Source organism: Leopardus geoffroyi, chromosome B4 (genome assembly GCF_018350155.1).
Source record: "Leopardus geoffroyi isolate Oge1 chromosome B4, O.geoffroyi_Oge1_pat1.0, whole genome shotgun sequence".
Taxonomy (NCBI): Eukaryota; Metazoa; Chordata; class Mammalia; order Carnivora; family Felidae; genus Leopardus; species Leopardus geoffroyi.
The window spans coordinates 38,194,461-38,217,067 of NC_059341.1; the positions used below are offsets into that span (position 1 = coordinate 38,194,461).

The 22,607-nt window shown below is 57.2% G+C and overlaps 2 protein-coding genes across 9 annotated transcripts in view; one reads left to right on the forward strand and one right to left on the reverse strand.

Moving 5' to 3' along the window:
• The window catches only part of TSPAN9 (tetraspanin 9), a 206,584-nt gene extending 194,563 nt beyond the window's left edge, over positions 1–12,021 (forward strand). For all 4 annotated transcript variants that reach the window (XM_045466865.1, XM_045466866.1, XM_045466864.1 and 1 more), the window contains 6 exons: positions 4,406–4,597; positions 4,972–5,046; positions 5,372–5,473; positions 6,110–6,241; positions 6,672–6,755; positions 8,446–12,021. In XM_045466865.1, the coding sequence (XP_045322821.1) occupies positions 4,406–4,597; positions 4,972–5,046; positions 5,372–5,473; positions 6,110–6,241; positions 6,672–6,755; positions 8,446–8,517 (657 nt within the window). In that variant the 3' untranslated portion in view covers positions 8,518–12,021. The remainder of the gene's footprint in view (positions 1–4,405; positions 4,598–4,971; positions 5,047–5,371; positions 5,474–6,109; positions 6,242–6,671; positions 6,756–8,445) is intronic.
• Positions 12,022–17,725: 5,704 nt separating this feature from the next.
• TSPAN11 (tetraspanin 11) overlaps positions 17,726–22,607 on the reverse strand; it is a 73,791-nt gene continuing 68,909 nt past the window's right edge. For 4 of the 5 annotated variants that reach the window (XM_045467272.1, XM_045467273.1, XM_045467275.1 and 1 more), the window contains one exon: positions 17,726–22,429. Coding sequence is in view for 2 of the 5 variants with exons in the window: in XM_045467275.1 (XP_045323231.1) it covers positions 22,370–22,429 (60 nt within the window). In the remaining 3 variants the exon portion in view is untranslated. The remainder of the gene's footprint in view (positions 22,430–22,607) is intronic. The other variant, XR_006709637.1, reaches the window with a different exon arrangement.

Consider the following 22,607-nt stretch of genomic DNA (forward strand, 5'->3'; position numbering starts at 1 on the left):
CTCCCTCCCCTGCCCCTTGCTCTGGCTTCCTGTCTGTCTTCTTGCCTTCCTGCCCAGCAAACATTTTCTGCTGTCATCCCCTCCCTCCTGCCCATTGCCATGCACCAGACATTGACCTCTCCCTGTTCCTGCCCTGGTTCTCACCAGCTCCCTGGATAGAGTCTGGCCAGCTCTCTACTCCTCCCACATTTTACTGTCCCTTTCAGAACTAGGACGCTGCCCCACTCTTGGAGGGAATACACTGGGTTCTTTCTGTGATGGCTGTTTCCTGGAGGCGATGGCCAGAGGGTGGACCCCTGGCATGGGGAAGGGGCTAGGGCAGGGTTTCTTGACCTCTATCCACATTTCTGGCTGGGTAGTTCTTTGTGGTGGGAGACTGTCCTATGCATTATAGGTTGTTTGGCAGTAACCCTGGCCTCTACTCACACAGCAGTAGGAGCCCCACACTCCAAGTTGTGATGGCCACAAGTGTCCCCAGATGTTGCCAGGTGTCTGTAGGGGGGCAACATCACTTTGGGTGGAGAACCACCGGGCAGGGACATGAGAGCATCATGTCTCATGCTTGGCTAAGCCCGTGCTGGCAGGGACCTGAAAAATTCTCTAGTCCAAATCCCACATTTTAAAGGAAATTGGGCCTCAGAGAGCTAAAGAATTGTAAGGTCACACAGGGGAGCAGCATGATGAAAGCAGCATCTTAGAAAAAGGATTCAGGCAGCTCTATGTCGGCTGGGCTGAAAAACAGGCCAGAGGCAGGCAGGGGAGCAAGGCTGGGACTGGGCTTGAGGCAGGGGCTAAGGCCGTGCCTTTTATCGGTCGGCCCAGGCTCGGCATGCACTGGCCGGTCTCCTGGCATCGGGTACAGAAGGGGCTCCACACCAAAGGCGGGCCAGGGAGCCAGGTCTGGGCCCAGCCTGGCAGTGCCATGGCCTTGCTGTCCTAATCTGTAAACTCAGGGCCTTATTGGTCATGTTTTCTTCCCACCTGGAGGCTCTTGTCCCTGAGTGCACTGAGATCCCACAAGGCCTCATTCACTGAGCTAGCCCCCTTCACCCCAGGGCTTAAGTACACGCTGTGTGTGGGGACTGCCCCACCTGGAGGCAGCAGGTCTCACCTGGGGTCTAGCCTGGGGCGTGGTGGGACCTCAGACAGGAAGTGGGAAAGGAAGCACGTGTGGGGACAGAGCCACAGTGCTGTTCTCTTACCGTGGTAGAGGGAGGCTGCTGGGTGGGACTTTGGGAAGCTTGCCGACCAACTCAGAGAATATGAAGCAAGATCATAGAACCATTTTGAGAGGGATGACCAGGTCCTGGGAATTTCTGAACTGTTGAGGTTTTCCCAGAGAGGGGCTCCTGGACCTCCCGGCAGTTCTCCCCAGGAGGGAGATGGAGAAAAGAGGTAGAGAGGGCCCCCGCCAGGCCCATGCCCAGTGGGCACTGACTTCCAGAAAAAGCTGCACTGTGACTGAGGAGGGTCTTGGGGGCCCTGGTGTCCCCACTGCAGGGTGGTAACGGCATCTTGCTGCTCTGGGGGTCCCACAGCCAGGTCTCTTTAACAACAGGCTCCTCTACCTGCAGTGAGTGACCTGGCAGCCATGGGGTTTCCTCTCAATCATTCCAGGCTCTGGCTTTTAGAGCCATAAATCTTTAGCATGAAGATCATGAATTTCCATGGTATGATTAATGAAAGAAAAATTGAGACGGCAGTATAGGAACTGACCAGATTGAAAAAAAGTCAGTATGAGAAGTTGGATGGAAGTTTCAGAGCTTCTGACCCAGCCTGGAGCGCCACCTAGTGGTTACAGGGGTGGTGGCAACCATCCCCCGCCCTGCAAAGCTTGGCGGGTACCCCATTGGCTGGGTGTTCTAGGCCTGAGTGTGCCCATATCTGGGGAGCCTTGATGTAGTTCCACTGGGGCTGCTCCCAGGTGCAGGAGGCGCAGGACCACTCCATGGTGTGGGGGACCCGGGAACCTGCTCCACTTCCTCCTGTTCCTCCCCAGCTCCTTGAACCATCTCTGGCTTAATAATACATGGGAATGCCTGCACTTCTTCCATCATGCCCTATCTGGGTCACCTTTCTGGTTCCTCATTTATGAAAATCCTACTCATCTTTTAAATCCCAGCAAGTCCTGTCAATCCCACCTTACAGATAAACCTCCTTGTACTGCTGTTCACCACTCTTCCAGAGCCACCTGGTGTAGGTCACCCCCAGCTCTTGCCTGATCCCTGCCGTGGCCTCCTGATTGCGCCCTGGGCTTCCCCCTTTGCTCTCTGGTGGTCTTCTCTGAGCAGCAGTCTCAGAGATCTTTTGGAAATATAAACCATGTCACTCTCCAGGCCTAGGGGCATCCCACCCTGGTTTTCTTAAGTGATGCCTGCAAGGTCTTGTCTCATCTGACCCCTGCCACCCCACCTACTGGTCCCCCACCACTGTCACCTCCTCCACTCTGTTGCAGCCACCTGGGCAGCTTGCTTCTCCCTGGGCTGGCCAGGCTCAGTCCTACCTCAGGGCTTCTGCACCTGCTGTTCCCTCTATCCAGAACATCCTTCCACCACTTCCCCTCTTTATTTGGGTCCCTACTCAGATGCCACCATCCCTGACCACTCTGTCCCCTGAAACTTTCTAACTCGTGGCCATCCTCATTTTCCTTCAAGGCACGTACCATCACCTGAGATTCTATCACTTGTTCGCTTATGTAGCATCCGTGTGCTCTGTAAGAATAGCCTGTTCGTGAGTGAGGCGGGGCGGGGTGGGGGGGAGTTGCCTGTGCCGCTACCACCTCTACCCCAGCACTCAGAACGGGCCCTGGCACTTAATACATGGGTGCTCTGTTTGGGTTTGTGGACTGCATGAGGGAAGAAAATGCCACCCCTGAGGGGCAGCCTGTGCCTCTCCCCCTCAACCTCCAGGCATGCACGTGAGAACTGCTCTCCCCCTACTCGTGAGCCGCCTTGTCTTCGCTGGACCATCTGTGTCTCCCCTCGGAAGCTGGAGCAGCTCGAGAGCAGGGATGTGCTTGGTTCCTGGGGTCATGGCACAGCCCTGGGCACATGGGAGCTGCTCAGCAAATGCCTTTCGGAGACCAGCACCTGGTCATGGCCATGCATTTCACATGCTTTCTTCCATTTAGATTCTCCCAACAGTCCAGAAGGTGAAGGCGGGCGGTGTCATTCTCATTGGGCATAAAAGGAGTTTGCAAGGTCGCATTACCAGGAAACGCCGGAGCTGGGTGTCAGATCCACATCTGTACCTCCTGAGCCCTTACGTGTATGCTTTTGCCCTGCGTGGAATGTTGTGGTCCCCCACCTGCCCCAGGTCCAGCCGTCCTCTAGAGACTGCCTCCTCCAACTGACATCTTGGGCCAGGACAGTGGTTGCCTCCTCTGAGAACTCCTGAGCTATTTATTTGGCACCAGTGTATACTGTGTGGGGTCGATGCTGCTTTTTTATTGTTCCTGTCTATGCAGCACAGAGGTCCCAGGAAGGCAGGTCTCGAAAGTGGCTGTGGCTCTTCTGGCACAGGATGCTGCAGCCTTCGGTACTCAATAAATATCGGTTGACAGATTGATTGGCTCCTCAGACTCCGCATATTTCCTCAGAGCTGCCGGAGGGAGCGGGGTGAGTGTCAGCTATACGGAGCATAAAATAAGGCAGCTGTGGCGACCCGCAGCCAGTGAAACCCAAGCGTCCCCAGGTGAAGCGGTGGCGTCGCGGGCCCAGGGGGGCTGTGGAGGAGAGTCGGTTTTCGGGGCCAGAGCGCGGGCTGCTGGCTCACATGGATGGAAGGCGAAGGCAGTGATGGATTCTCATGGCCTGCATGTCGGCCAGCCCATTGAGTTCTTTCACCTTCCATCTGTGGGAAATTTGTTCTTCAGGCTCCTGAGAATAGTGGGCAAATGGCCCTTCTGGACAGGGCAGGAGGACATGGTTGCCAGAAGGCTTGGCCCTGAGAAACCGGACTCAGAGAGTCTTCCTGGCCCCAGAGACGAGTCTTTACTCACCTTCCCTGGGCACCGCGCTCCTCCCCCCGGACTCCTTCCTGAATGCCAGGGCCTCTCCACTGACAAGTGGGGTAACCACAGCCACTCATGTGTGTCTGGGACCATCAGTGTTTGTTACAGGATTTTGCCTGTGTCGTTTAAAATTTGATCCTCAGAGTGACCCTAGGAGGTTTGTGAAGCTGGCAGGGTGCCATTTGCCAGATGCGGAGACTGAGACGTGGAGAGGCTGAGGGTTTGTCTGGGCCTCAGAGCCGACACGATTAGGGCCCATGGCCTTATCTGACCTATAGCCCCGTTCTCCCCCTTTCCCAGTCTCAGAGTTGGGGGTGGGGACATGCAGCCTTTTGGGTTCCATGGAGATGAACACAAAGCGGTGCTGATCTAATGGCTTTCTTTTCTCTCCAGCTCTGTGGCTGTGGGCTGCTCGGAGTGGGCATTTGGCTATCCGTGTCCCAAGGCAACTTTGCCACCTTCTCCCCCAGCTTCCCCTCGCTGTCTGCAGCCAACCTGGTCATCGCCATAGGCACCATTGTCATGGTGACAGGCTTCCTCGGCTGCCTGGGGGCCATCAAGGAAAACAAGTGCCTCCTTCTCAGTGTAAGTGAACTCCATACCCGCAGCCCTCTGAACTCCCTGCATCCCGGTCACGGAGACAGGCAAAGCCTGAGACGACCGCCAGCCTATTAGATGCCCGACAGAAACTGCTTCTAGGATGTTCTCTGCCCGACCACACCCCTCTTCCTCACGATCGCGTATCCCGGCCCTAGTTGTCCCTTCCACTCCTCGATTGGCTGTCTCCTTCATCTGCCTCCCTTAGCTATCAGGGACTCCTCAGGAGCCGTAGCTGGCCTCTCCCATACCTGGGAAGCCCTGTCTAGGTGCTTCCTGTCCCCAGCCCCCCTAGCCCTTGTGTGCACCCCATCCCTGGCTGTGACCACCACCGTGTGCCCACACCGACACTCTCTCTGCAGTTTTTCATCGTCCTGTTGATCATCCTCCTAGCAGAGTTGATCTTGCTCATCCTCTTCTTTGTCTACATGGACAAGGTAGGCCTTACAGGAAGGGAGGAGTATGTGGGGTGGCAGTGGGCTGGGGTCAGGACAAGCCAGAGGAGAAGCATGGACAGAGAGTACCTATGAGGAAGGGAGGAAGGAGAATGGCAGCAGGAGAGCTGGGAGAGGTCCAGATGAAAGGCTTTTGGTAGGGGGGAGCATGGGGAAGGTGACTTTGAGGGGAGTGTGGGGGGTTTATTACCTGTGTAGTCTTAGGAATCCTCTGGCATTAGTGAGCTCCCCATCACCGGGAGCATTCAAGCATAGTTGTGTGGAGCACTCGGAGAAGGGACTCAGGGGCCTGCCCTCTACCCGACAGGTAAATGAGAATGCCAAGAAGGACCTGAAAGAAGGACTGTTGCTGTACAACACAGAGAACAACGTGGGGCTTAAGAACGCCTGGAACATCATCCAGGCTGAGGTGAGGGGCTGGGCCTGGCAGGGCGGGGGGTGGGGGGGCGCGGCTCAGACTCACCCTGGGTGACCGAGGATGCATCTGGAGAGGGACAGGCAGCTGTGGGAAGGAGGGGGAGCAGGGCACGGGAGCGGGAGCGGTGGCGAGTGCCTAAGTGGGTACAGGGGGCCAGGGAGGACAGATAATCTAGAAGAACAGATCATCCAGGCCCTTCTTTTCTGAAGCTTTGGCATGGATGACAGAGTTTGTTGCCCTGATTATGGGTCAGGCAGGAAGGCCTTGATTCTAAGAGGGGAACAAGTCAGAGGTCCCTCGTTAAGCCCTGGGGAGGGGCCGGCAGCCAGCTTGGGACGATCCACAAAGCAGAGGGGTGGTGGGCAAGCAGAGAGCACTCCTGCCTGGTGTCCAGTGCCCAGCTCAGGGTGGCAGGTGGGTGTTACCTTGTCTGCACTCTGGCCTCCAGGAAGGGGCCGTCACTTCCCTTTAGGGCCCAGCTGAGGCCCCAAGAAGGAGGCCTTTGTCTCTCCTCTGCTGAACCGGAGGGAGGCAGCTTTCGTGGGGCCAGGATGGTCTAGGCAGGGGGAGGCACAGAGGAGGCCCGCGGGCAGTGACGTGTCTGACCCGGTGCCTTCCCACCTGCAGATGCGCTGCTGTGGCGTCACCGACTACACAGACTGGTACCCAGTGCTGGGGGAGAACACAGTGCCCGACCGCTGCTGCATGGAGAACTCCCAGGGCTGTGGGCGCAACACCACCACCCTTCTGTGGAGAACGGTGAGTCTGGAAGCTGCTTCCCCAGGTCCCCCTCCCAGAAGCTGGTGTGGAGGACAGTCTGGCAAGAGGACACCTGCAGGGGAGGGTCGCCTGGGACAGGAAGGAACTGGCTTAACGGAAGGTGGGGTGGAGGACGTACAGGACTGAAGCCAAAAGGCCGGTGGCCAGTGGGAGGGCTGGGCCTGCAGTCGGGAATGTCCGAGGGTGGAGGTTGAGTGGGGGTCGGAGGCCGTGCAGTGGGAGCCTGTAGGTGGACCCCTGGGTGGGGAGGGGCGGGGCCTGCTCAAAAGCTAGAGGACTGGGGCTGAGGGTCAGAGAGGGGCAGGAGACAAGAGCAAGGACAGGGACAGAAGGGGACGTGAGGTGGGGGCTGGGCAGGAAGGGGCACTCACAGTCCTGTGGTGCCTTAACCTTTGGTCCTGGTCCCTAGGGCTGCTATGAAAAGGTGAAGACGTGGTTTGATGACAATAAGCATGTGCTTGGCACGGTGGGGATGTGCATCCTTATCATGCAGGTAAGAGGGCTCTTAGGAGCCTCGCAGCTGGAGCTCCCAGCTGGACCTAAGCCAGAGGCGGAAGACGCGCGCACACACACACACACACACACACACACACACACGCACAAGCTCACGCACTAAATAGCTGATCCCAGCAGCCTGGAGCCCCTGCGCTGTCCTGCTCTGCTCTGTCCTGAGGCTTCCATCCCAACGCCTGTCCCAACCCCGCAGGTGCAGTAGGGCTCTGCTTCCTGGGCATCCGTTCTGAGCCTGGGGCCTGGGGCCAGCACCGTGCAGATCCCCTGTGTGGGTCTGCTTGACAACACGCCTGCCCTACTTCACGGGGACACATACCCTAGGACTGAATGGAACCCAAGTCCTCAGGTAACACTTGAGGTGTTCACACTCCCTGGGTGTCCGTTTTGGCCTCAGCACCCGTTAAATGTACATGAGCTGGGCAGGTTGCTGAGCGTCTGTGCCTTAATTTCCACATCAGCATAATGGGCATGATCATCACGCCACTTCTTAGCATGAAGTGAGCCCCATGTGTGGAACAGGGCGTAGAGCAGTACCAGGCAGCTAGGACGTGCTCAGTAGGTGTGAGCTGTTCCTAGCAAGCATTCGGTGCCCGGTTGTCCTTTGCAAGCCCCGCATTCGGTGCCCAGCTGTGCTTTGCGAGATGGTGGAGGGGGACCAGGAGGGAATCCTGCCTCCCTTCCTAAAGATGAAGGTGGCATGGCCGGTGGGGAGCAAGAGTCCCCTGACCTTTCTGGGGATGCGCATTTCCGGGCTCCCTCCTTGGTCCATTTATGTATGGCTCCAACCTGAGGCGAGCAAGAGTCTTCAGTGCCTGATTCTCCCTGGAGCGCTTGAACTTGACTGGCTGGTCCACGGGAAGATGGCTGACATCTTGTATCTTTCTTGCCCTAAACTCTTGGGTCTGGGGGTCTGAACGTGTCTGATTCATCCAAGAGCTTTCCAGCTCAGCAGACAAGCCCGCTGTCACTTTTGCAGAGCTCTGATGTGAGATGAGCACACGGGGGCAAGATGCTGTTCAGTATTGAGAAGAGGGCACCTCTCAGCTGACTGTGCTCAGGCTTGGACCAGAACGCCAGAGCATCACCAGCCAGGGTCTCCTCCAGTTACGCCCAAACCACGAGAGGCACGCAGCGTCTCCCGGTCCCTAGCTTTGTGGTGTGTGCCCACGGCATGCTACCCATGGTGACAGTGAGGCCCCAGGCTGGCTTCCTCCTGCACCGCTCTGGGCCACCACCCCCTTCAGGATTCAGGAGTTGAGGGAACACAGAGGAGTGTTAATGTTGTCATAAGCACATCGGTGGTGAAGACACAGTGGCTGCACCCAAAACATCATGTCGTGTATTCCAGAACCGAACGGAGGGACTCAGCTTGGGTTTTTAATGTTCCTGTCCCTTCCTGCCCCCACCTCAGTCCCGTGGTAGCTACCAGTTAGGGCCGGGTCCTTTGTGCTTTGGGTCCTCACAACAGAACCCTGAAATGGGCAGATTCCTGAGGCTCAGAGAGGTTTATGATCTTCTGTACAAACAGCTCTGAGGGGCTGAGCTCAGCTGTGTGTGACCTATTCTGTCCACCACTGGCTCCCGTCCACCAGTGATTTTCAGACACACAGGTGGGTACCCCCGCTTGCCCTGGGGCTTCTGTCCAAAACCCTCTCCCCCATGTCTTTCAGATTCTGGGCATGGCCTTCTCCATGACCCTCTTCCAGCACATCCACCGGACTGGTAAAAAGTACGATGCCTGAGCGGGCTGGCCGGGAGCACCCCAGCCCCCCGCAGACACTGTGCCAGGGAAGAAGATTTGAGCTTTGTGTTGCCTGCCCGCGCTCTCCAGACTGCTGACCCCTGCACCCGACTCCCCCCGCAGCCCACCCTCCCCCAGCCCACCCCGCCTCAGCCTTCTTGGTGGGTGGAGGGCCAGGGAGGAGGAGGCCTGGAGGAGGCACACAGAGACCTTGGGTGCTGGGGGCGCCTGGATTCCTGCATCTGTGTATTTGCCAAAGAAGACAGGGTGGGCCGGGTTCATGCTCCAGGAGCCCTCCAGCACTGATGCGTTTCTGCCTCTGCCCTTCCTCACGCTGACACTTGGTCCCCATGTGGGTGGGGCGCAGAGTGCTCCCTCCTGGTCCAGAGACTGCCCACGGAGCCACGGGTGCCCACCGCCATCCATGGGAAAGCTGGCGGTGGGGGGGGGGGGCGGGGGTCTGACTGCCTCTGGGCAAGGCCCCCGGGAGCATCTTGCCCAGGCTTTTTATACCTTACAGTGTAACTTTTTTATTTTATTTTACTCTGATTCTGATTATTCAGGAATATTATCTTCCAGATAAGTTTAGGGTTAGCTTTCTGATTTATAACTTTTTACTGCGTTGATTTCTGTAATGGTTTGAATTTTTTTTTTTTTTCCTGAGGGTGGGGGACAGGTGCGGGGAGAGAGGATGTCCCGTCAGGTTTCAATCAGGACAAACCACTGTGCAGCTCTCAGGAGTCCCCGGGGAGATGCACCAGGCCTGTGCTCAGGACGCACCGAGTGGGAGGGAGAGTGGGCCAGGGTGTGCGGGGCCCACGTCGGTGGCACAGGAGCCTGGATGAGGCGTGTGCAACAGAAAGGCACAGAGCAGCGTGGAGGGGCACCCTGCCCGGGGGCCATAGGTTTGCTGATGCTGGCTCCAGCGGCCCGGTTGGGGGTCCGTGGGGGGCCGGCGAAGTGCTTTGCCAGGAACGTGGCCAGGGCCGTTGTGGGTCCTTCTGCTTCACCGATGAGCAGTCTTTTCTTTTTCCCGTCCTTCCTTCCTCCTGCCCTCTGTTGGCACCGGAGGCTCCCCCTTCCGCCCCATGCGGGCATATTCCCGCGACAGGTTCTGCAAACCCCAGTTACTTTCACAGACATTCCTGCTAGAAACTCTCGGACAAATACCTCTCTAGTTCAGATGCTGCTCACTTTCTCACATTGCTTCTGGAAGGGGAAGCATTCCTTACGTTTTGCTGCTCAGACGGTGGCAGAGGTCCCGTGACCATCAGGAGGGGGAGGTGGAAGTAGTGCCCGTGATCATTCCAGCTGTACTCACTGGGCTGCACATTCCCTGCCGAGAGGGAGGGGAAGATGACCAGGGGGTCCCGGGACCCTCATCCCCTTCCTCAGGGTTCGTTGATGGTGGGGTGGTGGCAGGTCTGTCCTCCGTGGCCCCGAGGAGAAGCACAGGGAGGTCAGACTGGATCTTGCTACAGCAGCCCCAGGGAGAAACAGCCAAGTCACGGTGTAGAAGCTGAACAGGCCGGGTGGGGTATCTGACTGCAGCAGGGGGGCCCTCAGGCTTTAAGCTGGTCTGAGTGTGTTTGCAGTTAAAAAACTAAAGTCAAGAATTCATGGGACTGAGCTTGCAGGGGCTGTCCACTGGCCGGCTAGGATCCAGTGCACTTCCCCGACCCGGCCTCACGTGGGGCGGCTGCCTGTTCCCTGCACCGTTTGGCTCAATACCTTGATTTCTCACCAGGCCCACGTCTCCTCTCCAGCCTGCACTTGTCTGCTCCAAAAGCTGAGACCTGGCCACCCAGCCAGAAACTCCTGCACCCGCCGAAGTAAAATACAGGGGGGACCAGAAGTATGGAACTTTTGGTGTTCAGGAGTCACGATTTTGGGGGATGAGAAGTGGAGAGTAAGGTGGGCTCAATGAGTCAGGCAAGGACCCACCACAGCCCACCCCATGACAGAAGTGAAGGTGCCCGTGGCAAAGCTGGGAAGGTGGGTCCTTGGGGGGACAAAGGGGCCAGCACATGCCGGAGCCAAACTGCCTTCCTGGGTCCTCTGGTGCCATCTTCCTGGTGCGGGACTTCAGCTGCCTCCCTGGGGACTCCCAGCTGCAGAGCACAGAACAGACATGCTACTGCGTCACTGCGGAGACGCACTCAGCCAACGCGCTGGAGTCACACAGAAGGGACTGGGTGTGTAATGACCTTGGGGAGGATGGGGCGGGCTTGTTCATGCCTATCAATGCAATTTCAGTTTTTGTTCAAATCAGCAGCAAAAGCCCAACACCTTGGGGGGTGGGTGTGTGTAGCCTCCCTGGCAGTCTTAGTTTCTAGAGCTTCAAGGATGTCCTCTGGCCCTGGAGCCTCCCCCGCGGTCCCCCTCTCCCCACCAGCGCCCCCTCACCTGTCCGTTCATGGAGGCTTGTCCACAGTCCCTCAGACTGCCTTCCTGCCTCACCCTGTGCTTGGCCGCTTAGGCATTTGCTCGAGTCTTCTCTGGGGGAAGGCACGAGGGGTGGGGGTGCTCTTCCAGACCCCTCGCCCTTCCTGCAGGGTGGATCCCACACATAGAAGGTCACACCACACGGTGTCTGTGGCAGCCCAGTGTCTTCTCTGTTTCTCCTGACTGTGCTCCCACTGGGGCAGCACTAACTCGATGAGCTCCCTCACGTGTGACTTCCCTCGCCAAAATCAGCGTCAGTTTGGTCAGGTCTGATGCAGTTTCCAGATTTGACTTAGAAGGTCAGGTTCTGGAGACAGCTTCAAGGGGGTGCTGGCTGAGACTTGGCCTTTCCCTGCAGCCATCTTGCAGAGGTGGTGGGCGAGCAGGGACTGAGAACCACCCTTGGGGGGCTGCGGCAGGTGTTGGGGGACAGTCTCCACCCTCAGACCTCCGCTGGAGCACTGTCACCCCCTCCCCCGCACCAGCATGGGCCAGCACCTTGGGCTCTCACTCCAGAAAGGTTGCTGCCCCACCCCAGACCCTCGCACAGATGTTCTGGTTTGACTTGGACCTGGGTGGCCGTCGCTCCTTGCTTTGGTGGCCCCAAAGCAGTCCAGGTAGATGGAAATGGCTGTGCCCTCCTCTGCAGCCCCCTGCCCACCCACACTGGTGGAGGTGCTAACTAGCAGGGACCTGGTGTAGGATGGGTGCCAGGTGCCTGAGTCCACCCTTTGTCCCTCCGCCCTTCTGCGACCGGCCTCTCCCGGTCCTGGTCTCCCCCTCACTCCTCTGCACCTCAGCGAGGCAGTGGTCCCGGCGGGTCCTGGCCTCCCTGCCCTGAACGGGCACCTGAGGGCCAGAGCCAGGGGCTCATGTGCATACCCTGCCCATCCCCGGGGAGTGTGGGAGAGCAGGGACAGCACGCTTGTTGGTTTTAAATGCACTTTTCTGCTTGCAATGCTGTATCTGTGCGTTTCCTTCATCCTGGTCCTGGCTTTATCGAACACCATGTTTTTAGCATGTTTTTAAATAAAAACTGATAATGTGTCAAAAGCACAAACAGGTGGTCTCTTCGTGGTTTGTGTTCACTCCGCCATGACTTCTTGTAGTGGTTGGTGTGAGGGACACAGGACGGATCAGGCACTGGCTCTATCATTTGTCTAGGACACCCCCACGGCAAGGACTTCATCTCCCCTCCTCGAGCCCAGGTCACAGGTCTGCTGGGGGAGGCGGGGCTCAGTCCCTTCTAGGGGTGCCCTTTGCCCAGTGACTGGATGCGGGCTTGGTCGGGAGCTAGTCCGAGAGGCCCGAGCTCTCTGTGTGAGGGGTCAACTCCCACCTCAGTACCTGTCGCTTCTCACACATGGCCAGTCTTGTGGAAAGGCCCAGAAGTGTGTTGGGGGAGGGAGAGGGAGTAAGTCATTCATGGCTTCCTGTAGGGACAGGGCTTAGGTACAGTCTCTCCCTGATCCCTCTGATGTTCTTAGTGGGCCTGACAGCTCTTCCAGGATGAGGGGACCTCACAGCATGACTTGGCCCAGGCTGTGCTCTCAGGGTGGCTCTGAGACAGCCTCAAACAGGGCACAGGAACACCAAGTCAGGATGAGAGGTCAGCAGGGAGGCAGGGGGCATTCAACACCATGTGAGCCCACGGACACTGTGCCCCCTGGTCATGGAAGTCTCCCGGTGTCCTTGGCTGGGGTTCTGGTTTGTGGAGTTGGGCTCCCAGTGTCCTTGGCTGCCACAGTCATGGTGACAAGTTGCAGGTGAGGAGCTCAGAGGTCATCCTCGTCTGGGACCACATGTATGTGGAAATCGCTGCCAGTGTTCCGGGCTGGGGTGGGAACAAAGAGTGAATGTGCCATGTGGGCCCAGGAGCAGGAGGGGGCTTCTCCTTCCTCTTCAGGGTAGTGGCCAGGTCGGCAGGGTTGCCCCAGAACACCAAACTTTAGGACCCCATCCTGCAGCTGCTGTGTCCCAAAGCCCCCAGAGATTTGCTGAGGATTGACCCTCTATCGAAGGTCCAGCTAGAATGTAGTCCCTAAAAATCCCCCCTAAGGAGATTTACCAGAAGCAACCCTGTGGCCGTGGAGCCAGGGGCTAGTCATGAACTAGGGGCGGTGACCCTCCAACATCCTCTGAGCACCAACCAAGTCAGAGGTGTGTGGGTGTAAGCCATTTCGTCTATGCCTACTGTGGTTCCAGCTCCCGCCCACCCACGAGGATGCTGGCCACGTCCCTGTGCTGTCTGCTTCTGGGGGGCAGAGTGAAGTCCTCTGGATCACAGGACAATGGGATGCACTGACCGCTCAGCACTGGGCTCCAGTGAAATGAGCTAAAGCCATGGAAGGCAGGCTGCCTGGCTGGGCAGGAGAGGAGACGTTCTTATCAGGACAGGGCTGGGCATTGCTTCTCCCCGGGGATGTCTAATGACTAGGCTAGAGCCATGGGTGGTGGGCTCCTTAGCCCCTGAGAGGGGGTGAATGAGATGACCCTGGGGGCGCTCCCCACCACCCCGACTGTGTGCTGTGGTGGGAGAGCTGCCTCTCCATCTGCACTCAGCAAAGGGCACACGAGAAAGATGGCTTGCCAGCAGCAGCACAGTGGGCTTGGTACCCATACGAGAGCTCCTTCAAAATGGCCACGACCAGGGCTTCCTGAGACAAGATGTTTATCCACCCAAAGACTTATTGGATGCTAACTTGTACAAGCACCTAGAGTATATGGTGAAGGACCCAGACCAACCCCTGTGTTTACAGAGCCAGCAATCTGACAGGAACCGCAGAAGAGCAAACAGGATTGCAACTCGGTGCTGTGATCGTGATATTCACGGGCGGGAGACGTGCTGACCCCAACTTGGGGAGCCGATGTCACTGCTGAGAGTTAAAGACAGGAGTTAACCTGGCGGGGATTGGAAGGTGAGCCCTGGTGATGTCATTGGGGCTGGCACACAGAGCAAGTGCGAAGGGGGTGTCTGGAGAGAGCAGCAGCCACCAGATCACAAGATCCTAAGCCAGGTTAGAGCTTGAACTTGAAGCCAAGAGTGGTGGGAGCCCGCTGACAGGCTTGAAGCCATGTGCGGCCGGCTCAGATCTGCCTTTGGGAAGGATCGCTTGGAGAGTGGTAAGGTGGGACAGGGTGGATGCCGGGACTTCAAGGAGGGGCTGTGTCAGTGACTTAAGTGAGAGGTGACTGAGCCCTCAGGGAAGCGTCAGTGGGAGGGAGAAAAACATCAGGTCTGAGAGAAAATTGAGAGACGTAGTGATTAACTAGATTTACTAGATTTACTTGGGGGGGGGGTGCTGGGGGAAGAGGAGCATTCGGGCCACTCATCCAACATGACGTCCCTCGCCCTGGACAGGTAGATGACTGCACCAAATGGAGGGCGAGTGTGTTTTCCAGGTTCCGTGCTCGTGTGCAAGTGGAGACCAGTGTGATATAATTAAATCTCTCCTTTGGTTTGCATTGAGCTTTGCAGCTTGCAAAATGCTCTCATATACATGATCTGGCTTCCTCCTGACCTCCACTATTTTATCAGCTGTCATCATGCCTGAACTTTCAACGTTAGGGATGTGCCACATCTGGGTGCCACTTGTTTGGGAGCTGGAGGGTCTGAATTACTCATTCTGCATATGATGATACTGCTGTGAGCCCTGGGTAGTCACTGAATGTGTCTTGCTTTCCTCATCTGCAAGATGAGGACAATACCGATTTTACAGATTTGCTGCAAGGATTAAATAAAACCATGCATGTAAAGACCTCCAGCTTATTCCTAGACCAGGGTAAGTGCTTAGCAAGAAATGGGTCAAGTCTGGGTCCTCAGGAGTCCCCAGACTAGAGGTATAACCCCAAGGAAGAGCATCCCCCTGCTTGAAAGCTGGGGACACAGGAGAGACATCTGGACAGGGGAGTCGGTATATGGGGGCAGGTAGTGAGCCGTGGCGGGGGGCAGAGATGTGTGGGCTCAGTGGGCAAGCTTCCCTCATGCCTCCATTTTGCTCTGGGATGTCCCGGTTGCCGCATTCACTGCTCCACAGAAACAAGAGGGAAGTCAGATTAAATGAATGTCGTTTTGGACACGAAAATATTGGCATTGCAATGGTCCCTTCTAAAGCATTCGGCAAAGATGAGGAAGCTATTGATTTAGCCATCTCGTTTTTGCTGAGTTTAATGACAGCTGTGGAGATGGACTATTGTGTCTCCTTAAGCTAACAAAAAGCGTAACGACACTCCACGGGGCACGCTTGGGCCAGTCTCTCCGAAGCTGCTTGCTGGAATCTCCCCTTTGTGGCCCTACAGACTGCCAGGCAGCTGAGAGCCAGCCGGGGCAAACCCGCGGTGTCCCTTTGTTCAGAGGAGAGCGGGAAGCCGGCAGAGCAGGGCCACACTGTGGTCTGTGGCTGGGTCTGCTGGGTGGAGCCTGTTGGTCAGAGATTTTCCTTCTGGTGGCTACAGAGCCATGAGATCTAGCCTAGCCCAGCATGTGGAGCAGGGCCGTTTCGACATGCGGACAAGGCGAGCCTGTGTCCTGTCATTAAATGGCAACAGGAAGCTCCTTGCCCTTTGCCCCAACTTGCCCCCACTGAATTCCTGGGATCCTGACATATTCTCAACACATTTCTTCTCCCTGGAAGGGGACACCAGTTCCTGAAAGGACTCAGCCTTACTTACAGCTTGGCAACTCCGGGAGACATGTTGAATTTGATCTCCTCCCCAGCTTGGGGATCTCTAACCCCCAATTAGGGATTCATGAGCCGCTTTCCATATTTTAGAAGGCCGGCAGAAATTGCCCATGACCTCTTCAAGAGTGCCCAGACTGACGGGAACATAGCCCTGTTGGCTCTGGCCGGCCTGCGCATGTCCTCAGTGCAGTGATGCTGTTTGCACCTTGCTGATGGGAAGGGCCGGACTGAAGCTTTGCTCACCGCCCTCTTCACCCCTGGCCTGATCCAAAAGATCCCTCTGGGTCCCTCGCAGCTGCCTCTCCTTTGCGCCCAGTCCTCGCTCGACAGGGTTTCATCCCGGGACAGAAGTTGAAGGAAAAGGGAAGTAGGAGCTTCCATGTACTTGTTTTTAAGAAGAAGGTAAGTGGAATGATCCAGGATTTGGAGCCTGTGTCTCCTCCACCCCCACCAGCAGCCTCTCTATTCTCAGTTGGGGGGGACGGAGTGGGAACCAGGGTCCCAGCTCAGAGCAGCCCACCTGGTGGCAACATGACAGCCTGGCACTGGGACTGACACGAGGCATTGGCACCTGCTGGGGAGCAGTGGCAGCCGACAGGCCACACAGCAGCCACCAAGGACAGCTTCACACAGCTGCTCGATGCTGCCCACCTACCTGAGGCCCCAGTTGGCCACCAGAGCCATTTTATTTTTTATTTTTGATGTTTGTTTATTCATTTTGGGAGAGCGAGCGAGCAGGGGAGGGGCAGAGAGAGAGAGAGAGAGGGAAAGAGAGAGAATCCCAAGGAGGATCCATGCTGTCAATGTAGAGCCCGATGAAGGGCTTGACCCACGAACCATGAGATCGTGACCTGAGCCGAAACCCAGAGTTGGTCGTTTGAGCCACCCAGGCGCTCCTACAGCCATTTCAGACAGCAGTTAGACTCACCCATGGCGCTCCTGTGTGCAGCAGGGAGGGGCGCAGAGGGGCGCCCGTCTGTCCCAGGCACGTTTGTGTGTTTCTGTACATGTGTACACACATTCATACTCATAGTGATGGTGGAGGTGAGATGTCTGGGTCCAACAAGATAGGAGACCTCGGAGAGGCCCAAATGGTGCATTTCTCAACATCCAGGCCATCAGAGGGCTGCTGCTGTGATTGGTGAATGATCTCAACCAAAGGGGAGGGAGAGACACACGGGAGCTGGCCTGGGCTGCAGACTCCAACTGCTTAGATAGCAAGTGACAGGCCCCTTCCAGGTTCTCCCCAGGCGAGAGGCTCACTTCTAGTCTGCCTCCCCACTGCACCCCACTCCCGCCATCTTGGGGTCCTCAGCGTCTGGCTTTCTCAGGTACTGTTCAGGCTCACTCACTGACCTGCCTCAAGTTCTCTAGACAGAATAGTGAATGAAATCAAGTCAATGCATCAAAGCATTTACTTCCTTTTAGCTCCACACTGGGCAACCTGATGCCCTCGGCTCCTCTGACTTGTAAGATTGAAGTCTTTCTGCATTTGGATGAAAAAGCATCCCACTATGGACTTGGAGATGGACAAATTAGTGAGATGGTCTAGGGGCCCAGGTAGCAGTAGGCGTGCATGTCTTAGCTTCCAACACTCAGCTGGGGCCCAAGGGCCAGCCAGAGAGGGCCCCTCGCCCCTGACTTGTCACCACACCCGGCATCTGCTGCAGCCAGCACGGGGCGATACCGCGGCAGGATGTGCAGGCCGGAGGCTCACTGACAGAGGCTGCCGTCCATCGTGGTGAGTGGTGCGGGGACGCCGGCTGACCAAAGGCGGACAGCTTTAAGAGGAACGCAATTCAAGCTCGCTCATTTGAGCTTGGCTCTTGCCAAGGAGCCAGTGGAGCCAGGAGCCAATGGCACACACATGCAAGCGAGGTCAGTTCAAACAGAGGAAAGGTGGGAGCTGATAAAAGAAGGGTAAGCAGGACCCCAATCACTGTGGTCAATGGGTTTCCTAATAGGGCTCCTCCTTCCTCCCCTTTTCCCCGTGACTGCTTCCGCTTGTACGGTAGATTGAAATACATCTGATGAGCTACCTGGGATTTCCCTGCAGAGGAGGAAAAAAGCAACAGAAGGTAGTCCTAGATACAATTCCTTTATTATCATGCCACCCAGCATGTGAGGCCAGGCTGACGCTGAGGCCGGCTAAGGAGAGGGCATATTTACAACCAGGGCAACTTCTCTATAGGCAGGAGGTTAAGGCAACTTCTCTGTTTCTAGAATACTGTGATGATCCCATATACATGGGCCAGCTGGTTCCAGAAGCCCATTTGGCCTATTACTGGGCTGCCTGGAATTCCTAGGGGCATTTGCACAGGGTGACTCGGGGGCATAAGCAGGAGAGGAAGGGGGCGCATGTGCTAAACTAGAAAGTGGGGGTGCTGAGAATGGAGCCAGACTCTCCCAAGGCACACAGAAGGCGGTGGGAAAGGGGGCTGGGAACCTGATCTGTTTCCTTCTGGGAAGAGGACCCAGGCACCTGGTCTCCAGGCCGAGATAACAGACCCACCCAGAGGGCACTGCTGGAGAGGCACGTTTCTGGCCAGCTGGACAGCCTGAGGGGCTTCGGAACTCTGGGGGGTTGTGGCACACACAGGAAGGTGGCAGTGTCCTTTGTGGCGTGGTCTAAAGCAGTGGTTCTCAAAGGGTGGTTCCAGGGCCTGCAGCACCAACAGCACCTGGGAACTCATTAGATGGCAAGTCCTTGGCCTCACCCCTGCAGATGTGGAGCTCAGGGGTGAAACTTGGCAGTCTGTTGGAAAGCCCTCCAGGTGGCCGGATGCTTCCTCAAGTTTGAGAACTGCTGGTTCAGACACATCACCGGCATCCTCGGGGATGTGAGCACCACACAGCAGTGACATGGAAGATGGGTTCTGTCCTTTGCTAGTCAACTGCCTTCCCTCCCCCTCCCCTTCTCTCCCCAGGCCCGAAGTGGCCAGAAAGTAGCATTTTCAAGGCAGAAAGTGGGGTGGGTGGTGATGAAAGTGTTTCAATTCACTTTCCCCACCTCCAACCCCAGGCATGGACCAGAGTGACAGATCCTAAGACTGAAACTGGCTGCAGAGCCCAAGAGTCCCGGGGGGCTCACTACCCTCACCCCCCTCAGTGCTGCATTGGCCCCTCCAGGTCTAAGCACACAGGGTGAGCAGCCTGGTGAGATTTCAGGCCACCCCCCTCCCTACGACAGCGACCACACTGTGCCAGCCCAGAGTCCCGCATTGACAACACAGGGGAGGCAAAGGTAGCAGAAGGTGGTTAACATCACCACCCGGGGTGCCTCCCCCCTGCCCAGGGCGGCTCTGAGCGCATGAAACCTGAGGTTTCTCCCCTGGCCCCCAGTACAGAGCAGGGAGAGGGGTGTACCATGCCCTCATCAGCCCTCCACGGCCCCACATGTGATCTCCACATGGGCACCAGATTCCACACCCTGTTTGCGGTTTCTGATTGCTCAGGTCTGGTCTGCCCTCACTTGGTGTCAGCGTTGGCACCCGAGGTGATAGGCTGGCTGTTCCCCTGAGCGACGGTTCCCCAGGGCCGCCTGCTGCCTGAGCCACTCCACCAGGAGGGCCTGGCTGTCAGTCTGAAGGGAGCCACACTGTTCTGCTGATTGCAAATGTCCAGGGTGCGCTAGGCCGGGGCCGGATGGATGGTTTCATCCAGTCTGGGAGGGGGTTCCAGGCTGCGGCTGCTAGTGCCCCTGAGGGACGCACTGTTCCTGCACGGCAGCCTGACAGCTTACTGCAGAGATGGGGAGCCGCGGGATGCTGAGGAGAGGGGGCTCCCAGCCTGGCTCCCCTTGCTTCTACACGGCTGGGGGTGGCATGTCGACAACCACTGCTACTGACTGGCCAACCTCTTAATTTCTCCGAGCCTTAATTTCATCATCTGCAGAGTGGGGGGAATGGTGGTGCCTTCCCGTTGTGATCACCGGGAGAGAAAGCACTTACACGACTAACATACTCTAAGCACACAGTAGGCCTTCAGTAACCACAAGGCCCTGGACGCTCCCCCATGGCGAGGCCAGAGGGGCCCCTGGGGTTGGGGCAAGGCTGGCAGGAGAGGTAGGGAGAAGAAAAGGGTGGTCACAAACATTTTAAACAAGACTTCATCTCCTCACCAAACACTGAGTTTCATTCTTGCCTCCCCCAACACAGGTCATCCGGAGAGTGGGGGACATGCCGTGCCCTGGGGTTGTCCACCCCTGCGCGCTGCGGGAGGGAAGGCCGAGGTTGTGGGGACTCAGGTTGTGTGCATCCCAGCATCCGCCATGTTCTGACCTTTACAAAATGCTGGCTTCTTTTCTGGGTCCCAGTGTGTAGGGGCCTTTTGCTCACACAGGACTGAGGACAGCTTTCAACAGTCATGGCTCACTCTCTCTCTCTCTCTGTCTCCAAGCAGGGCCCTGGGGGCAGTCATCCTGGGCGGCGCAGATCTGCGTCCTCTCAGGTGGGGTGGGCACACCTCACTGGGGACGGCATCCTTGGCTCCAGACCCCAGCCCTTTGTATGCCCTGAGCGGGGAGCCTGTCACATCCTGGGCCTCAGTTCCCTCTAACCCTCACCCCTCCCAAGCTGTGAGCATGAGCTAGCTGGTCACCATTCCCCAAAGCTCTGGGTCATTCTCTCTCTGTAGCTTGGTCCATCCATCCTCCAGCTGCCCTCTGGGTGGGCAGGTGCCCAGGGTGGAATCACCTGCCCTTAGCCTAGGACAGCCTAACCCACCTCGGGGGGCAGGGACAGACAACAAGGTGTGCAAGCGATCCCGCCCATCCCCCTGTCCCCGTCTCCACAAGCCCAGCTGACCTCAGTAAAGAGTGCAGGGACTCCGCCAGGGGCTGACATGTCCCACAGGACACAGCACCTCCCCGGGCATCGCTGCCTGCCCAGGAGGAACTCTCTCTCTCAGCCCTCACTTGGTAACACCTGGCAGCCTGCGCCCAGCTGCACACAGCTTGAGAGTCGGTCATTTTTCAACTGTCTGCATGAGTCCCAGGAAACTGGAGGGCAGCAAAGCTAGTCACAGCGCAATTTCTTCCAGCCTTGGTGCAGTCTGGGATTGCTGGAAAGTTGGTGTCCTGTTAATGAACTTGTATCAGCAGCCCCAGGGCCCTGAGGGTGGAGGACAGAAGCCGCAAGAAGATTCCCCAGGATAGGGGAGGCAATCTGCCCCCGGAACCTGGTCTTCCCTCTGTGCGTGTGGGGAATCCTTGTTCTGAGCAAGTACGGTTTCTGTGCAGTTGAGGGCTGTGTTTAGGGACGGCAGTGAGCTGTGTATGGGAGGGAGAACACCCTTCACCCAGGACTCCCCAGGTCACCGAGAACTGAGCTCATCAGACTGGGGCCTAGAAGGAGTTAGGAGGTAAGGTGTGACCTTTCTTGCCCTTGATCTTGGCAACAAGGGGCCACTCCCTCATGGTGGGATGTAAGAGGGTCCCCAGCACGGGAAGCACGGCACCTGGAAGGTGGGAAGCCAGGTGTGGGGTTCTCTCGCTACAAGTTACCCACTTGTAATAGCTATTTGGAGGGGGAGGGTCTCGTCTCCATGGCTGTCTTACAAGTTGACACCTGTTCTTTGGAAAACTGCCAGCATCTATATTCTGCATTTTCTAGGATTTTCTTTCTGTTCTGTTCTCCCTTAGTATTTGAGAAAATTGTTCCTGAAAACTCCCTGCCTGATTCAGAGACGCAAGAGAGAGCCAAAAGAAGCCACTCTATTTACTCTGGGAAGCAGAGCGAGGGCTCCTGGAGGCAGAATGGTGGTGGCCGTATGTGGTTGGGGATTGTGGGCCCAGGAAAAATGGGGTTCCAGGCACAGGACCCTTCTACTCAGAGCTCCAACTTTGCAGGGTCTGGGATTTGGCCTAATCAGGAAGGCTTTTTACTCCCACCGACATGAAGGGCTGGAGATCATTTAAAGCACCTGGCATTGCAGAGAATCAGGCCCTAGAGGGGAGACCCCTGAGGGTCATTTACTGTAGACTGGAGCTCAAGGCCATGGTCTTCTGCGGTACCTCTCCCAGGGAAGGTTTCTAGGCTGGATGCGAGGTCCTAGTGCAGCATGTGCTGGTGTGGCCGCTTTACCTGCCTTCCTCCCTGCCCTGGTGGCCCCACCAGCCTGCTGCTGCCCAACCCCAGTTCCGGGGCCTCACCTCAGGCCTCTCTGCTGCCAGACCCTGCGGGAAGGAACCAGACCCCAGACGGCTGGGGTACTCCCAGGTGAGGAGGTGTGGGGGCGGGCAGATCAAAGGGCTGGATCTTCTGGGGGCAGAGCCAACCCTAACTGCTTTCATCCCCCCGCCGGTAAGCACTTCCCCGCGGGTAGAGAAAAACACACCAAGCAGAGACAAGAAGAGGGGTGCTCAGCACCAGTGGGGAGATCATGTGCCCCATGCAGGCATCCCAGGGGGGCTTTCAGACCTTCATTCTAGGTTCTGGAGCTGGGAGGGAGTGGAGGGTCTGATTATCACCCTCCTGTCGTCCACAGGATCCCCAGGCCTGGTGAGGGGTGCTGGTTGTTGTTTCCACACAGGATGGGTCCCCCCTGCCTGGGTGGGAATCACAGGAGCCATAGTCTTGGGCACTTGGTGGATCCAAAGGGGCTGGGAAGAGTAGGGGGAGTTTCTGGGAGTTTCTAGGTGAGCTGGTGCCGACTCTGCGGGCCTGGAAGATGGGATTTGGGCACCTGTCCTTGTGAGGGGCAGTCGGAGGGGAACGCAGTCAGCCGTTAGTAAAAATGCAGCTGGAGCCTCCGGTGCAAGCAACAGGTGAGAACCATCCCGCAGATCTGCCAGGCGGAGAGAGCAGAGGAGCAAAGAGAAATCAGAACCCCATGAAGCTGCTCTCCCGCAGTGCCCTGCAGCAGGCTTCTCCCTCTTGGGCACACACATGGGGACCTGGATAAAGGGGAGATTCCAACTCAGGAGGTCTGGGGTGGGGCCCGAGATTCTGCTTTCTAACAAGCA